At 40.8% G+C, this 14,924-nt stretch overlaps 1 protein-coding gene across 1 annotated transcript in view; it reads right to left on the reverse strand.

The window, feature by feature from the left end:
- Window positions 1-5,863: 5,863 nt before the first annotated feature.
- Window positions 5,864-14,924, reverse strand: part of SAMD12 (sterile alpha motif domain containing 12) — an 81,345-nt gene continuing 72,284 nt past the window's right edge. Inside the window, exons 4-5 of the mRNA XM_062514915.1 lie at window positions 7,332-7,472; window positions 5,864-5,895 (exon numbers count right to left, since the gene is read on the reverse strand). Coding sequence (XP_062370899.1) covers window positions 5,864-5,895; window positions 7,332-7,472 — 173 coding nt within the window. The remainder of the gene's footprint in view (window positions 5,896-7,331; window positions 7,473-14,924) is intronic.

The following is a 14,924-nucleotide window of genomic DNA, read 5'->3' on the forward strand; positions in this document are numbered from 1 at the left end:
AGTGATGTCTGGTAAGAAGACAGTCAAGATTTCAAAAGCTGCAGACCTTGAAACACCACAGGTATATGAAACCAGGATTCCCTGGATGTGAAAGTCCTGAGTCCAGAATGTGCACAGAATGTACTTTTTTTGCAGGAGTGACAAAGAAGTGTGCTGATCTCAAGCAACAGTTCTTCAAGGAACATGAAGGACAGGAGGCAATAACAGTTCAGATGCCACAGGGTCCATACAGTCTACAGCAGGAGAACAGTAAGCTGCAATTGCTTTCTCTTAACTTGTTGACCTTCTAGTCCTGTGCTTGGCAAGTTCCTGTGTTCACAAAATTTCTGACCACTCAAGTCCCTTTTCAGCCAGGTGAGTAACTCCAAATCATTCATGCTGTGTACTGGAGCCACTACAGTAGGAAAGGTCATATTATGTGGGAAATAAGAAGATGGGACAGAGCCTAGTACTTTAAAGTTTTGATTATGGAAAATGACAACAAATCTCACATGTAGTGATGAAACCTGTTATGGCAGTGCTCAGGTTCCTCCCAGATTTGATATCCATATGGACAAAACAGGGCAAACAGGAACTAGCATCATGTTTCTGATAGACTGAGAAGGTTCCATGCCAAATTTTCAAGCCTGTCTTTAGTACTAACAGGCTGATAATGCTGCCAAAATCTTTCTAAAACACTTTTGCTAAGGAGGGTTTCATGGTCCTGACTTACCACACATAGCCCGAAGGCAGTGCTTCTGTTACAAAGTTCCTCTCAGACCCAGTGAATGATCCATCACTAGAACACAAGGCTCTCACTTGTTCTTTGCTCAGTTATAGAATCATAGAATATTTTGGGTTGGAAGGAAGCTTATAGGTCGTCTAGTTCCAACATCCCTGACACAGGCAGGGACAACTTGCACTAGATCAGGTTCCAATCTGGCATTGGACACTTCCAGGGATGAGACAGCCACAGCTTCTTGGGGCAACCTGCTGCAGTGCCTCTCCACCTACACAGTAAAGAATGTCTTCCTTCTATCTTATCTAAACCTAGTGTCTTTGTTTGCAGCCATTACTCCTTGTCCTATCCTTGCCCTTGAAAAGTCCTTCTCCAGCTCCTTGTAGGTCACCTTTAGGTACTGTAGAAGGCTACTGCAAGGTCTTGTCTCTCCAGAACCTTTTCCAGGCTGAGCACTCCCAGCTCTCAGACTCTTGCCTGTCTCCACAGAAGAGGTGCTCCATCCCTCTGATCATCTTAATGGTCCTCATCTGTACTCACTCCAACAGGTCCATGTCCTCCTTTGGGGCCTCAGAGCTGCATGCAGCATTCCAAGTGGGGTCTCATGAGAGCAGAAGAAAGATTCACCTTCCTTGACCTGTTGATCACACTGCTTTTGATGTAGCCCAGGACATGTTTGGGTTTCTGAACCACAAGCGCACATTGCCAGCTCATGTTGGGCATTTCATCAACCAACAATCCAAGCCCTTCTCTCCAGGGATACTTCCAATCCATGCTGCACTCAGCCTGTATTTATGCTTTGGATTGTCCCAACCCAGGTGCAGGACTCTGCACTTGGCCTCACTGAACATCGTGAGGATTGCATGGGCTCACCTTTCCACCAGGCCTCTCTGGATGGCATCCCTTCCCTTCAGAGCATCAGCAGCACCACACAGCTTGGTGTCTATGGTAATCTTGCTCCATGTCACTGACAAAATGTCAAACAGTGCCAGTTCCAATGCCAAGCCCTGATGAATGACACTCATCACTGGTCTCCACTTGGAACATCGAGCCACTGACCACATCTCTTTCAGTGTGACCATCCAGCCAATTCCTTATCCACTGAGTAATCCATCCATCAAAACCATGTCTCTCCAGTTTAAAGAAAAGGATGTTATGTGGGACAGTCTCAAATGCCTTGCACAAGTCCAGTTAGATCCCACATGTTGCTCTTTCCTTACCCATCAGCCCAGCAACCCCATCATAGAAGGCCACCAAATTTGTCAGGCACAATTTGCCCTTAGTGATGCCGTGTTGGGTGACACAAATCACCTCCTTACTTTCTATGTGTCCTAGTATAGTTTCCAGGAGGATTTGCGTTCAGGAATACATTCAGAACAGGTAGCACAGTGAGCAGCTGCACTGAGAGCTGCAGGCTGAGCTCTGGGTAGCAGGAGCCTGAGGCAAGGGGCTGAGAACTTTGAGAACAAAGCAAAGGGCCAGGGACCTGTGGCCCCAGCCAGGTGACTCAGAGACAGAGGACAGTGACTCAGCAGGAAGAGCCCACACTTTCCATGGTTTAGACCATAAGGATACAAGCCCAGGGTTTCCTTTGTTTTGAGTTGTTATTTTGCTGCTGCACCACCATAAAGCTATTTAAAGAATTCAGAGGTCTGAGACTCTGCTATGGGAAACCCTAAGCTGAGCTGGTAAGGAAACCTCATTTGCTGTGGGAGTGGTGTGTGTGCAGGGAGTCAAGCTGTGCAGCATCAGCCCGGAGCCGCCCACTGTGGAGGGCTTTGCTTCCAGCATTGAAATCTCTGGTAGCAAGAGTGTGACTGCCCGAGAATGGTCAGGCAGAAAAGTTTCCTTAACATCTGTTCTGTGACCTTGCTGGGCACAGAAGTGAGACTGCCCAGCCAGTAGTTTCCCCTGTCTTCCTTTATTCAGTTTTTAAAAATTAGGGTTTTAATCACTGGAACTTGATTGGACTGCTACAACTTCTCAAATATGATGGACAGCAGCATAGTCACTTCATCCGTCCCTCAGGACCTGTGGATACACATCATCAGGTCCCATCAACTTGTGCCTTTCAGGTTCCTTAAATGTATTTGATCCTGACCTCGTACAACTGGTCCTCATTCTCTCAGCACCCGCCTTGGCCTTCTGTGGCTGGAGAACTTGCCAGTGAAAACTGAGGCAAAAAGTCTGTTGAGTATCTCAGCTTTCTCCATGTCCTAGGAAACCATATCTCCCATTTTCTTCCAAAGAAGAATCATATTCACCCTAGCCTTCCTTTTATCACTGATGTACATATAGACAATTTTCCTGTTGCTGCTGACGTCTCTGGCCAGCTTTAATTCTATCAGAGCTTTCCTAACCTGATTCCTGCTTCTCACTTTCTCTACATTTCTCCCAGGCTACCTGTCCTTACTTCCACTCTCTGTAAGGTTTCCTTTTCGTGTTTGAGTTTGCCCAGGAAGCTACTCATTTATCCATGCAGGCCTTATGGCATTTTTTGCCTGATTGCTTTATTGTTAGGATGCATCACTCCTGCATTTAGTGAAGATGAGATACAACTTTGAAGGCCCTCTAATTTCCCTCCTGGAAGAATACAGTGCTAGTGCTAGGAACCTTAACTAGTTTTGAAAGGACTAGGCTGGGAATGGGAGAGAGGGAGGGAATCAGTCTTATTGTGACTCTCACAGGGCAGATATATATTTCAGTAACTCAGCAGCAGCACAGGATGAGCAGAAAACTTAGTGAAGAAGTAATTTCAACAGGTATCAACTACTGAGATGATTTTCAGTGAACCAAAAAGCCTCTAACATGTTTTGCTAGGAGGAGAAATACTGTCAGGAGAAATGCTGTCCTGGCAGTATATTCAAGTAGCACTTTGCCCTATATGAAATTCACAGAGGAACTTAGAAGGGGGCCTAACATCATCCTAAATGCAGGTTATCATTTAATCGAAATCCAAAAATGCTTCTCAAGCTCAGCCCTATGAGCAGATTGCTGTCTGTGAATGCTTTGATCAGAAACACACACAGCACTGTTCTACCACTTTGAGGACAGTCTCTTCCATGCTAGCCCAAAGCAGGACTCACACTGAAAAACCTCAGAATAACTTCTTCCTTCTCCGTGTAGTTATGTAAGGCTTTTTATTAAAAAAAAAATCTATTGACTCAGGCTTACGGTGATAACAGTATAATAATGGTGTTTCCAACAGTGTGCAGCTCTCCCCAAGAGACGTTGGAAGACATTTTGTCAAATTAGTTCCTCAACATCACTAAGGCACAGATCAGTAGTTGGGCCTGTGTCCTTCTACCCTAGTGGAGGCTGGAATAGCATTTCTACCAATAATAGCCTCAATCAGGCAGTTCTTGCTCCAAAGAAATATCTTCCTAAAACTCAAGACAAGACTCCAATTACACAATCACATATTATTCTGGCTTTAAGAGACTGGAGGGTATGTCTTGAATGAAGAAGAATGAAACAGTTTTAAGTCATTTTCTGAAACAGGAGTAGAAGAGAATGCTACTGAGTTTTAAAAACGAAGTTCACTTTCTCTGCAGAAAACAGAACACAAAGCCACTTAAAATATCTGGTAACTATTATATAATGCTTTTTAAAAACTTTTCCTGTTTGACCCAGCTTCAACTGGGGTATGTACTAAAGTCAGTGGAAGTCTTTTTGCTGACATCAATGGGTTCTGAATTAGGACCTCATTGCTTGCAACCCAGCTTGTGTGCTACATTAATTCAGAAATGGGTTTTAACTGCTTCTTTCACCTAACAGTCTCCTGAGAGACAGAGGGCTCTTTTCCCCCCTCTTTTTGGAAGACAGCAAGGCACAGCACAGCAATAGCTACAGTGTGACCTGGAATTTGCAAGTGGAATTTGCAAAAGGCAGAAACAGCTTTTCAGAGAAAAAAAATGTTTTCCCAGTGTTCTCCAAAACAAAACTAACAAACCAGTTAAAGAAAGCTAATAACAAGGATCAGGAACATATAAATCACAATAAGAATATGAGTGGACACGGTTTGGAGAAACTGGGAAAGGGCACAGAAACAGTTTTGGAGAACAACTGACATACAAAGAGCTTTACAACTTGCACTGTGGTTGAGAAATAATATCCTAACCCTAGTACTTCCATCAAACACGTTCAACAGACACACACTCCAGCTTGGTGTATTGCTATCATCCTGTCACTCATTGTCCCCTCACCCTGGAATCATACAATTAACACAGGTTTGCTGCACAGGGGAATGTTCTTATAAACTGTTGTTCCAGTCATAACTTCAGCTCTATTTAAGAAGATGAAAGTAAAGAGTTTTGGTTCCTCTAGCTTGTTGAAAGAAACAGTCTGCTTAAGCACTCTGTTTTTATTCACCTGGGAGATGCCTGCTTTCATACCATCCTTGGTAGACTAATGAAGATTATTGGCTTTCAGACAAGAGGTTTTCCAGTCCATCAGATCCATTCACGGATTTGCTTTTTAAAATGGTATTTGTATTGTTTTACTGATATGAGTTTGGATTAGTGCCACTATTTTCTTCCCCACAAGGACAGAGAGCTCTTGCTCCCTCACACAGCCATTCCCAGCTGAGCTCTGGAACACAGGGCAACCACAAGCTCTTGTGGCTGGTGGTCACAGCAGTGTCCATCCAATCTTGAAAACCATAGCTTTGAAAGCAGTGTGTTTTGTCTTTCTGGCTCACATGGTTACACTGTAACAGACCCCAGCAAAGCAAGGATTAAATGCTTTTGACAGAAGTTCTCAGACTGAGCCATTTCCCAAGGATATATTGGAGTGGCTCTGAAGTGCAGCACAATGACCAACATCATTGTGGGGGAAGACAGCCAGAGCTGCAGATCTCCAGCTTTTTGTCAAGCTTGTGCTGTCTTTCATAAAGCACACGATGTCATGCCTTTATAGGATCAGAGTACATAAGAACATTCCCTCTACATGGCAGAGAGAGACTACATTAAACATACATCCATGCACCCAGGGCTAATCTGCCCTTCACAGTCCAGCATATGTTTATTCATTCTCTTACCAAAGTCCAAACTTGTATCCTCAAATGCCTGGGCAAAGAATAGATCTCAAAGGATGCTGCCCAGAATTCCTTGGAATGGCAGGCACTGCTGCCTGACTGAGCCTAAGTCATACACTAGCTGATGTGTCCAGAGGGGAACCTGAACAGAACACAGGAAATGCACAATGCCATATACAAGTCTATGCAGGAATCTATCTGGACAGCAGTGATCAACTGATCCAAATTTATAGCTAGTGTGTCTTCATTGTCCCATATCAATTAAATCCCTAAGCATAAGCAGGCCTGTAACAGCGATGGTGGATGACCAGAACTTTGCAGTCCACCAAACTCTCAAGTAACATTCCAGATGTAGTGGAAGACAGAACCTGGCCAACACTGAAGAAAAGGATGTAGGAATAATGGATTAATGGATAAAGGGAAAAAGAAGAGTTCTAAATATCTGGGGAAGACATTCATGCTTCATCATGTGCACTACCTTTGACATGACACAAGACGAGCTGAGCTTCTATTAACAGGTCATGGCAAAACAAAGGAACCCTAAAACTCCTCATCACAATCCACAAGACACCAAGCCTGAAGAAACAATTCAGTTGAGACTTCAGCTCTTTCAGATAAAATGCAGCTTACTCAACTAATCAGAGTTTTTCCCCAAACACAGTGAGCAAGGCTTAATTAGGAACACAATGTAATGTGTGAAGGACCTTATTATAAAAACTACACTGCAAGTACTGAGGAACTATTTTTTTCATATAGTGTGACATACAACAGGCACCAAACCAAAACATCACAGAAGTATGTGGTTTATGTTATCCCACTTGACTACCAAATAACATTTACCATTGAGAAAGTATTGCAGATATACAGTAGAGGATGTCTAAATGTTCCTTTACAGTATTGGCACAATGACTGCTTTTTTTTCCGTGTTACCACAGCCACTACTAGAGAGCTAGCAACAAAAGTCATCATAAAACATCTAAATCTCATTTGGAAAATATATATAATTTTTTTTGTTACTCCTTCTTCTATGTCTTCTAATCTAGACTTCATATCGAGCCCAGTTTTTGTATCTTCTTAGCAGCTTAAATTAAAAGCAACTCTATTCAAGTCAATAAAATTATTGCAACATAGAGAAGGAATTAGCCATCTGCAAAAAACAGTCTAACAGGTAATTTTCCACTGGCAGTTCTTACCATAAAACAGGTTACAGGTTACACTGTTTTATCTAACACTGAAAGTAATCAACTAATGCAAAATGGACAATGCTTTCAAATACAGTAGGTCCTCCATCAGTGCTCTTTATACATAATTATTTTCATCTTAATAAGCAGACACTTAAGAAGGACTACCATCAAATTGCAGATGGAGCTATTCATCACACAAAACAGGCAGCTGAACATCTCTATTTATTCATGCATTATTCTACCTTTTTAACCCCCCTTGGAAAGCATGTGGAATCTATGAGACGTTTTCATGCTTCACTTCTTGTAGAAGAACATCAAGTCACCTTTTATGCCCTCAGGCAAACTTCTCCTATCTGATCTCAGTAACTGTCCATATAAAAATTATTTTTCATACCTTGTGTAAGCAGCTGGAGGTTTCGGACTTCTTCTCTCACCTTCAGCTGAAGGACTTGCTGCAGAATGTGCTGTCGCAGGCTTTCCTGGGCAATGCCCATTCGTTCAAGCTTTTTGTCAGTAAGTCTCAGCAAAGCACGGCCTGGAAGCAAAAGTCAAAAAGAAAAATCACCCAAGGATTTCCATTAGTGCAATAGGCTCACTCTGACATGATAACTTGCTACTGAAAAAATTCTCAGCCCTGAAATACCTCATTCTGAGAGGATATTGTTCCATCTATTAGGTACTCCCTCACTGTTAGAGATTTATGTACTGCTCCTTCGTTTTCTATTGTTTTTCTGTATTGTTTTGGTGCTTTGTGAGGTACAGGCATACAAAACAGGTATCTTGTGTCATTTCAGATAACCAATCGCTGTTCTTAAGAGTGAGTTGGTCTCCCATAGGTTGGACAACCCCTTTGTAAGTCTACAACTGACAGAGGTGCCTAAATAGGCTCTCACCTATTTTGAAATATGTCAAGAAATTAGTGAAAAGCAATGGTCATGGGTTTTACAAATTAAATCAATTTAAGGTATACCAAGAATGAATATCGTTGTAATTCAGGTATGTCTACAGTTTAGCAGCACCATTTCCCAGGATGGTTCTGTATTCCATGGTTCAGCCTTCCAAATCGCTCTTAACAGCAAACTATCACAGCAAAATTAGAAAAAAAAAAAAAACCCCAGAGATCTCTATCAATTATATCTAAATCATTCCCAAAAAATATTTTGTCTGACTATAAAAAGACATCTCCTCAAGTATAAGGAGCCTATGGTCCTTGCAGGCATTCACTCCCAGTTTGTGACTTATTCTTTAATATTAGGTTAATGTTGAAACACAGTCCCAGGCAGATTGTAGATGTTAAAAAATCAAACAATCTACAATCTCCCAATTTTACCAGTGGAACTATGACTCCATCTTTTGGGCATGGCTATGCTATAAATAAATGAGCAAGGCTATACACTGGCTGAGCCAACAGTAGGGAAGTTGGCAGAATTTCACCCTAGGGAGAAAACCAAAATGTACTTTCTTTGGTCTTCACCACTGCTGTGAGGGTGGAGTTTTGTGCAGCCCTCTACTGACTCTTGATTCCCACTATATACATTTGCTATCTAAAGGTGCCCTGGCCAATAATAACAAATCAAACTGGAGCTACATTGATACTACCTTGAAAACGAGATGATTGGTTCACTTTTTTAAACAGATTCGACTTTTTACCTCCTCTGGCTTTTGATTATTAAAAAACCCCTTTTTTGACTTTGCAGGCCTTATTCTGAAACCAGAAGAAGATAGCAAAGAGGAAGTTATTCCCTCTGCAACACAGCAGCCTCTGTGCTACCAATACTATGGCTTTTGGATGAATGGTACAATTTAGCTCATTAGAAAGTGTTATTCAACACAGCAAAATAAAGCCCTTATTCAACCTCTTTCCTTACAAAACAGCAAGGAGTAAAGAATTTTTATAATTATTTTAATTAAAAAATTTAAGATAAATGCCAAAAATTTAAAGAGGCACAGAACATCTGCCCCAAAACAAGGAGTTAGCAGCATGCCTTTCACAAACTGCTAGATTTCACTCACAAGCAGTTCTGTAGGATCTTGATACGACACAATGTAAAATACTGGGATATTACTATTAATAAAGCAAGAGTTTATTGATCAGATAAAAATGACAGCATTCATAGGTTTTCTGCCTTTCTGTGTGTCTCAAACACCACACACTACAAAGGATGACCTTTTGATTAGGAAACCTTTCTTTGAAATCACAAACAAGAAGAATTCTAAGGGTTAATGTAATAACAAACTATGGAAATTAAGTCTCTTGCAGATCAATGCCAGCTGTCCAATTCCCCTGGGGATAAAGGCAGCAATAATGATTTCAATTTTTGTATTGTCTTATCACACTAAAATATCTTAAAGCAATTTCTGAAGGATGTACAACAGTTCAAGAGTATGGTTTGTAATGTCAAATTAGCAACTGAAAGCAAATAAAAATTCAAGACACCAGTTTAAAGAGTGTCGACACACATAACATCTTAGGGCAGGGAGTCAGCAACAGTAATATGAAAAGGACAGCAGAGGCCATGCATCTCATCCAGTGCCCTCCACCTCTTTTTGACCATGGATATAGGCATTACTCCTTCCTTACTCTGGGCAACTCTTTCGTTCATATTCAAATCGTTTTTCTACCCCAGCCACTGCCTTTGGAAGTTGAGTGTGCACAAAATAGAGATGACTCTTCTCAACTCTTGGCATGTCAGTTCCTCTGTGGCTTAGACTCAAAGCAGGATGCTATTGACTCATACCCTCTATAGCAACTTGCACAAATTGCCTTAAATTAACTCCTTCTTGCACCAAATCCAAAGCGACATGTTGAGGCAGTGATGAGGTGAGAAAGCAAACATCCAAATGTGGCATTTCAAGAATGCACTAAAAGACCTGAATGTGAAAATTCAATCCTCCCCATACCTTTTCCCCTTCCAACACTTGGAACAACAACATCCAAGCTACAACTGGAATAATTTTCATTCTGATACTAAATCATGCCTTTGAAAATATATTTTTAGTGCCTGGACCAGTCACTAAAGCCAATTAGTCACTAAGGCCAAGATTCTGACAATCAGCTAATGATTTTGGATGCTTCCCTGTCTCACTTCCTATATTATGCACATCTGAAAGAGTAATGATTTCGTGCTAAGAACTCTGTGTTATTGAACATTGAAAACAACTCCAGAGAATTGATGGCATCTCTGTCTTTGGAAGTACTCAAAACCTGTTTGACAAGGTCCTGAGCTGCACTTGTCCCTGCTTTGAGTAGATGATTGCCAGAGGTGCCTTCCAACATCATCTGTTCTGTGAAATAACCTGTATGAAGGATCTTGACCTAAAGATCTATTTTCATTAAAAAAGCTAAGATTAAAAAAGGAAGTGAATAAGAATACAAAAAGATGGCCATTTTATCAAGCAACATGGTTAAACAGAGAGACAGCCATACAGTAAAAACTGAGGGTGGATTTTTAGTTTTTGTAGAGCATGGATAAAATACATTATCAAAAGCAGAGCATGTGACAAAAGTAATATTTTCCAAGAGTATACATGAACTTTGCTGAGACACAAGTAGAATGAACTTAACTACCATTGCAGGAAAATTTCCCAACACTACAGACAGTCACTACCTCTTAGATGTAGGTGCTACCTGCCTAGTAGAGAACAGGACATTTTTTTCAAAAGCACCTAAATTAAGAGAACCATAAATGTCCCAGTAACAAACACCTAGGCTAGTTTCAAGGCTAGAAACCAAATGTTTTAAACAAAACTCCACAACTCCCTCAGTATCTGGACTCATCTTTTAGCACCTAAACCTCAGCCCTCTCATACACATGGCAGATCAGCTGTGGAATGTTCTGAGACACCCTAAGGGCAAACACAAAATATAACACACTTTCCAGCTTAATAATAGATTGATGGCCTAATTTTTTCTAGTATGACTTAGCTGCTGCAGATCTCATTGAATCAAGCTGAGATTAGATGAAAATCTGAATGGAGGGAGAAACATTGCATGCCACAGAACATTAGCAGAAGCATAAGCATCGGTCCAATGAGGCTGGCATTGGCCCTTGAGCAAGGAAGGCAGCACAGACTGCTCTATCTACTCAGAAATGCTCAGACTGGTATATCCTGCACTGGTGTATCCTACTGCTCTTCCCCAACTGCCAGTCCACAGACACATGGAGGGACACCTCACAAGAAGCCTTGAAAGAACACTTGCAATGCAGGCAAAGGGACAGGTAAGAAAGGGCTTATTTAACATGTGGAAAGAACTGAAGAAATACAGGGAAACAAGAGCAGATATCTAGTAAGAAGCTGATCTGACACAAAACCCTGAAGAAAACTATGAGTAATTCAAAGCTGATGAAAATTATAAACTACTAGTGGGAACAAATTATGGTGTGAAATATGGCCAAGATAGGTGACCTTGTCTTCTGAGTACAATATGAAAGGTATACCTGATTATCAAGAGAAGATGTTCAGTTTACCTGCAAAATCTGACAAAAGGGGAAAATGAGATTCACTAAGCCCTAACTTTTTTAAGATGAAAAACATTTCAAGCTTTTACTTAAATGCTGCGAATTCTGTTTTATTCTTAGCTAACAGATCATAGTGTGCTTCTCTAGTTTTTTCAAATGTGGTGTTTTTGTGTTTATTTGAAATAGTCTGATCACAGCTTTCCTCTTGCTTAAACAGGCTGACTGTTGGCTTCTCTTGACTGCAGCACTTAAAAACAAACCTCCCTGGACATATCATGTAAGAAATTTCCATGACAGAGACACAGGCATAAATATCATTGTCAGGTGCTGGTGAGACACAAGTGTAAAACTCTCATCATGCACTCAGGAAAGAATGCAAACAAGAATGGTCAAAGAAGGAGGCTGTGATTTCATAGTGAGGAATGGCAAAATTACAGGAAGAGGCAAGAAAAAGAACAGTCACCTGCAGAATGAGAATAGCCTCATGATGGCAGTAGGGGGAGATGAACACTGGGAAAAGAGAAGAACTATTAAACTATGGAACTGATTTGAAAAGAAAACAAATGGATAGAAAGGCAATTGAGGATGCTGAGTACAGAAATATCCTTTAAAAGAAACAGCACAAACCAGAAATCAATCCAATTTTCAGCTCAAACTTGGTATGACTTCATGATGCTTTTCTGGATAACCTATCAGATCTTCTGCAGTCTCACATTTTCTGCTTTTCCCATGAGAATTTAAAAGCTTGTCTCTCCTTCTCATGCCTGTCTCATCACTACTCAACCAGACACATCAGCCGCTTTGTCATCAATGCTTTGTGCCAAATCTACAGCTCTTCTTGCAAAAGCAGCTAGATCTGATTTGTCTTACTAATCACTTTAGCCCTAAGACATAATGCAGACTCTTCGTAAACTGCAGTATGTATGACCATCCTCTTTGTCCCCCTTCAGGTATCTAATATGACACTAATCAGGGAAGACTTACTCACTTTAAAAGTAAAAATGGATTAATTTTTCATCAGACTTATAGCAGCAAATACCTTATTGATCTACCTGCTAGCATAAGGGCAGCTGCCAGCCTACGCAAAGGAGATTAGCTCCCAAAATTGCTATTGGCACCTGCCTGGTACTTCTGATGTGATGAAGAAATCTCAGCAGGGGAGCAGGTTAAATAGACAGGAGACACAAGGGATACTGGTATAGAAATAAAGAAGAAGGAACAATAGTTCCTAATCATAGAGACCAGGAAGAGCAGAAAAGACTATTTAACCTTGAAGAATATTAAGTATGTCCAGCTGAGGAAGTTTTCCAACATCTGAGCCACCATTCTTGAACCTTCTCATCCTGTTAACAAAACCAGTAAACCTCCATGAGGCCATTGGAATTACCTTCTGGTAAGACACATGAATAGAAGAGACCCATGACTCCAGTATGCCTGCAGTGGAAGCATAGGAAGGCTCACATATCAATTTTCTCGTGTATCAAACTAGCTTTTGACACACTTTTATTTGTTAGCACCATCAAAGATGATTCTCTCTCACTCATTATCTGCTAGATCTGGATGACACACACTCTATAATAGAGTTTCTCAAAGGAAACACCGTCATACTGGTTAATAAACGTCTGATCAAACTCAAAGGAGCAGCTATGTAAACAAAGGCACTTTCTGAATATCATCTGCATCCTTTGTTTCAACACCATGTCTGTTTATAGTTCTGACAAGAGGAAACAATGACTATTTTTACTTCTGCCAATAAATCTGCAATAAAATAAGTTTATTTCCATAAATCCCCACTCAGGTCACAGTTTTCTTGCACCATCACATCCTTCCTCCACACTTCTGAACCACAAGCATAAACAGAATATGAAAAAGCAACTCAACAAAATCTTTAACAGCTGCATTGTCAAATATAAAATTAGCAAAAAACCAAAACATGTCTTTGTTTCTAAATTTGTTTTTGACAGACTTACTAAGATGGCAGTGTAGCATCTGTGAAGCTATTTAACTTATCAGATTATCTAGTTTGATGAAACTTCCTCTCACTTTAGTGCTGCCTTTCCTAGTCCCCTCTATATACCACGGTCATTTTCTATTCCCTTAATTTTGATACAGTCCTTTGAGCTATGTATCTCCTATTCAATGATGGTCTCTGAAATTTCAAAGTTAGGAGATGTCTTTCTGACATCAGTTTTCCTTGTCTCTTCCCAAAGATGTCTCCCAGCTGCTTCTCCCCAGGCCACTCTCTTTGAGGCTCCTATGCTCCTGACACAGGCTCAAGCATGTCCATCAGCTCAGACACAACCATACTGGATTTATGCCATGTAACAAAACCAAAAAACCTGCAGTAATGGGATGAAGTAATGTAAAAATACTGAAAGATGGTGAGTTAACAGAGCATGGATCTGGAATATTCAGTTTAGGAACCACAATTTAGAAGTATGCTTATCTGTTCCTGGTAGATACTTCCAGCCAAATAGCTCAGAAGAGACCAGGTACCTTGCAAAATTAATGCTGAAGACAAAAATCGCTCTCCAGAAGATGGGAGTCAGAAGAAATTCTCCCGACTCCCAACTCCTCCCACAAATAAAGCAATTCCTGCCCTTTGACTTACCTACATATTTCCAAGGAAGTAGTTAATTGCATACTTCGTGTGGGAGCATCACACATCCTCAAATCATAGAATCATTTAGGCTGGAAGAGACGTCTCAAATCAACCATTAACCCAGCACTGTCTAGACCACCACTAAACCATGCCCTAAGTGGCATAGCCACATGATGGCACCTCCAGGGATAGTGACTCTACTACCTCCCTTAGGCAGTCTATTCCAGCACTTGACAAATCTTTTTGGGAAAAAATTTTTCCTAATACCCAATACAAATTGCTAGTAGGGTTGCTGTAACCCATGTGCAGGACCTTGTTGAACCATACATTTGGGCTTGGACCATCAACCCAGCCTGTCCAGATCTTTTTGTAGGGCCTTCCTGCCCTCCAGCAGACCAACACTACTACCCAACTTGGTGTTGTCTGCAAAGTTACCAAGAATGCCCTCAATCCTTTTGTCCAGATCATCAATAAAGGTCTTCAATAGAACTGCTACAGATACATAAGAGCCTTAGTTATAAAATTTTGAATTAATTACTCTAGTCTCTTATGATTTACAGATATAGCCAAGGATATCTTTATCCTAAGACAATATTAGAATACAAATCTCAATACAAAGAAGGGAAGGGGTTAATGAGAGACTGTGCATTATGATTACTGGAAGTGGTTCAGTTGGTAATTTACAGTACTGATGGGAACTATATTGATTTCTTACAAGTCTTGAGTAAAAGACTCTTAGATTGTCCTGTTTTTCAGATGACCATATTCAGCACCTGATGATTTTAATAGGAGGAAATAGTAATAACTTGAATTGCCTTCTGAAATATAACTTCAGGCACAAATCATATTACAGCACTTTTCAAGTGTACTGTAAAATGTGAGACTATCATTTTTAGCCCTCTCAGGAAGGACCCAATAGGACCCA

This window comes from Cinclus cinclus, chromosome 1 (assembly GCF_963662255.1).
Source record: "Cinclus cinclus chromosome 1, bCinCin1.1, whole genome shotgun sequence".
NCBI lineage: Eukaryota > Metazoa > Chordata > Aves > Passeriformes > Cinclidae > Cinclus > Cinclus cinclus.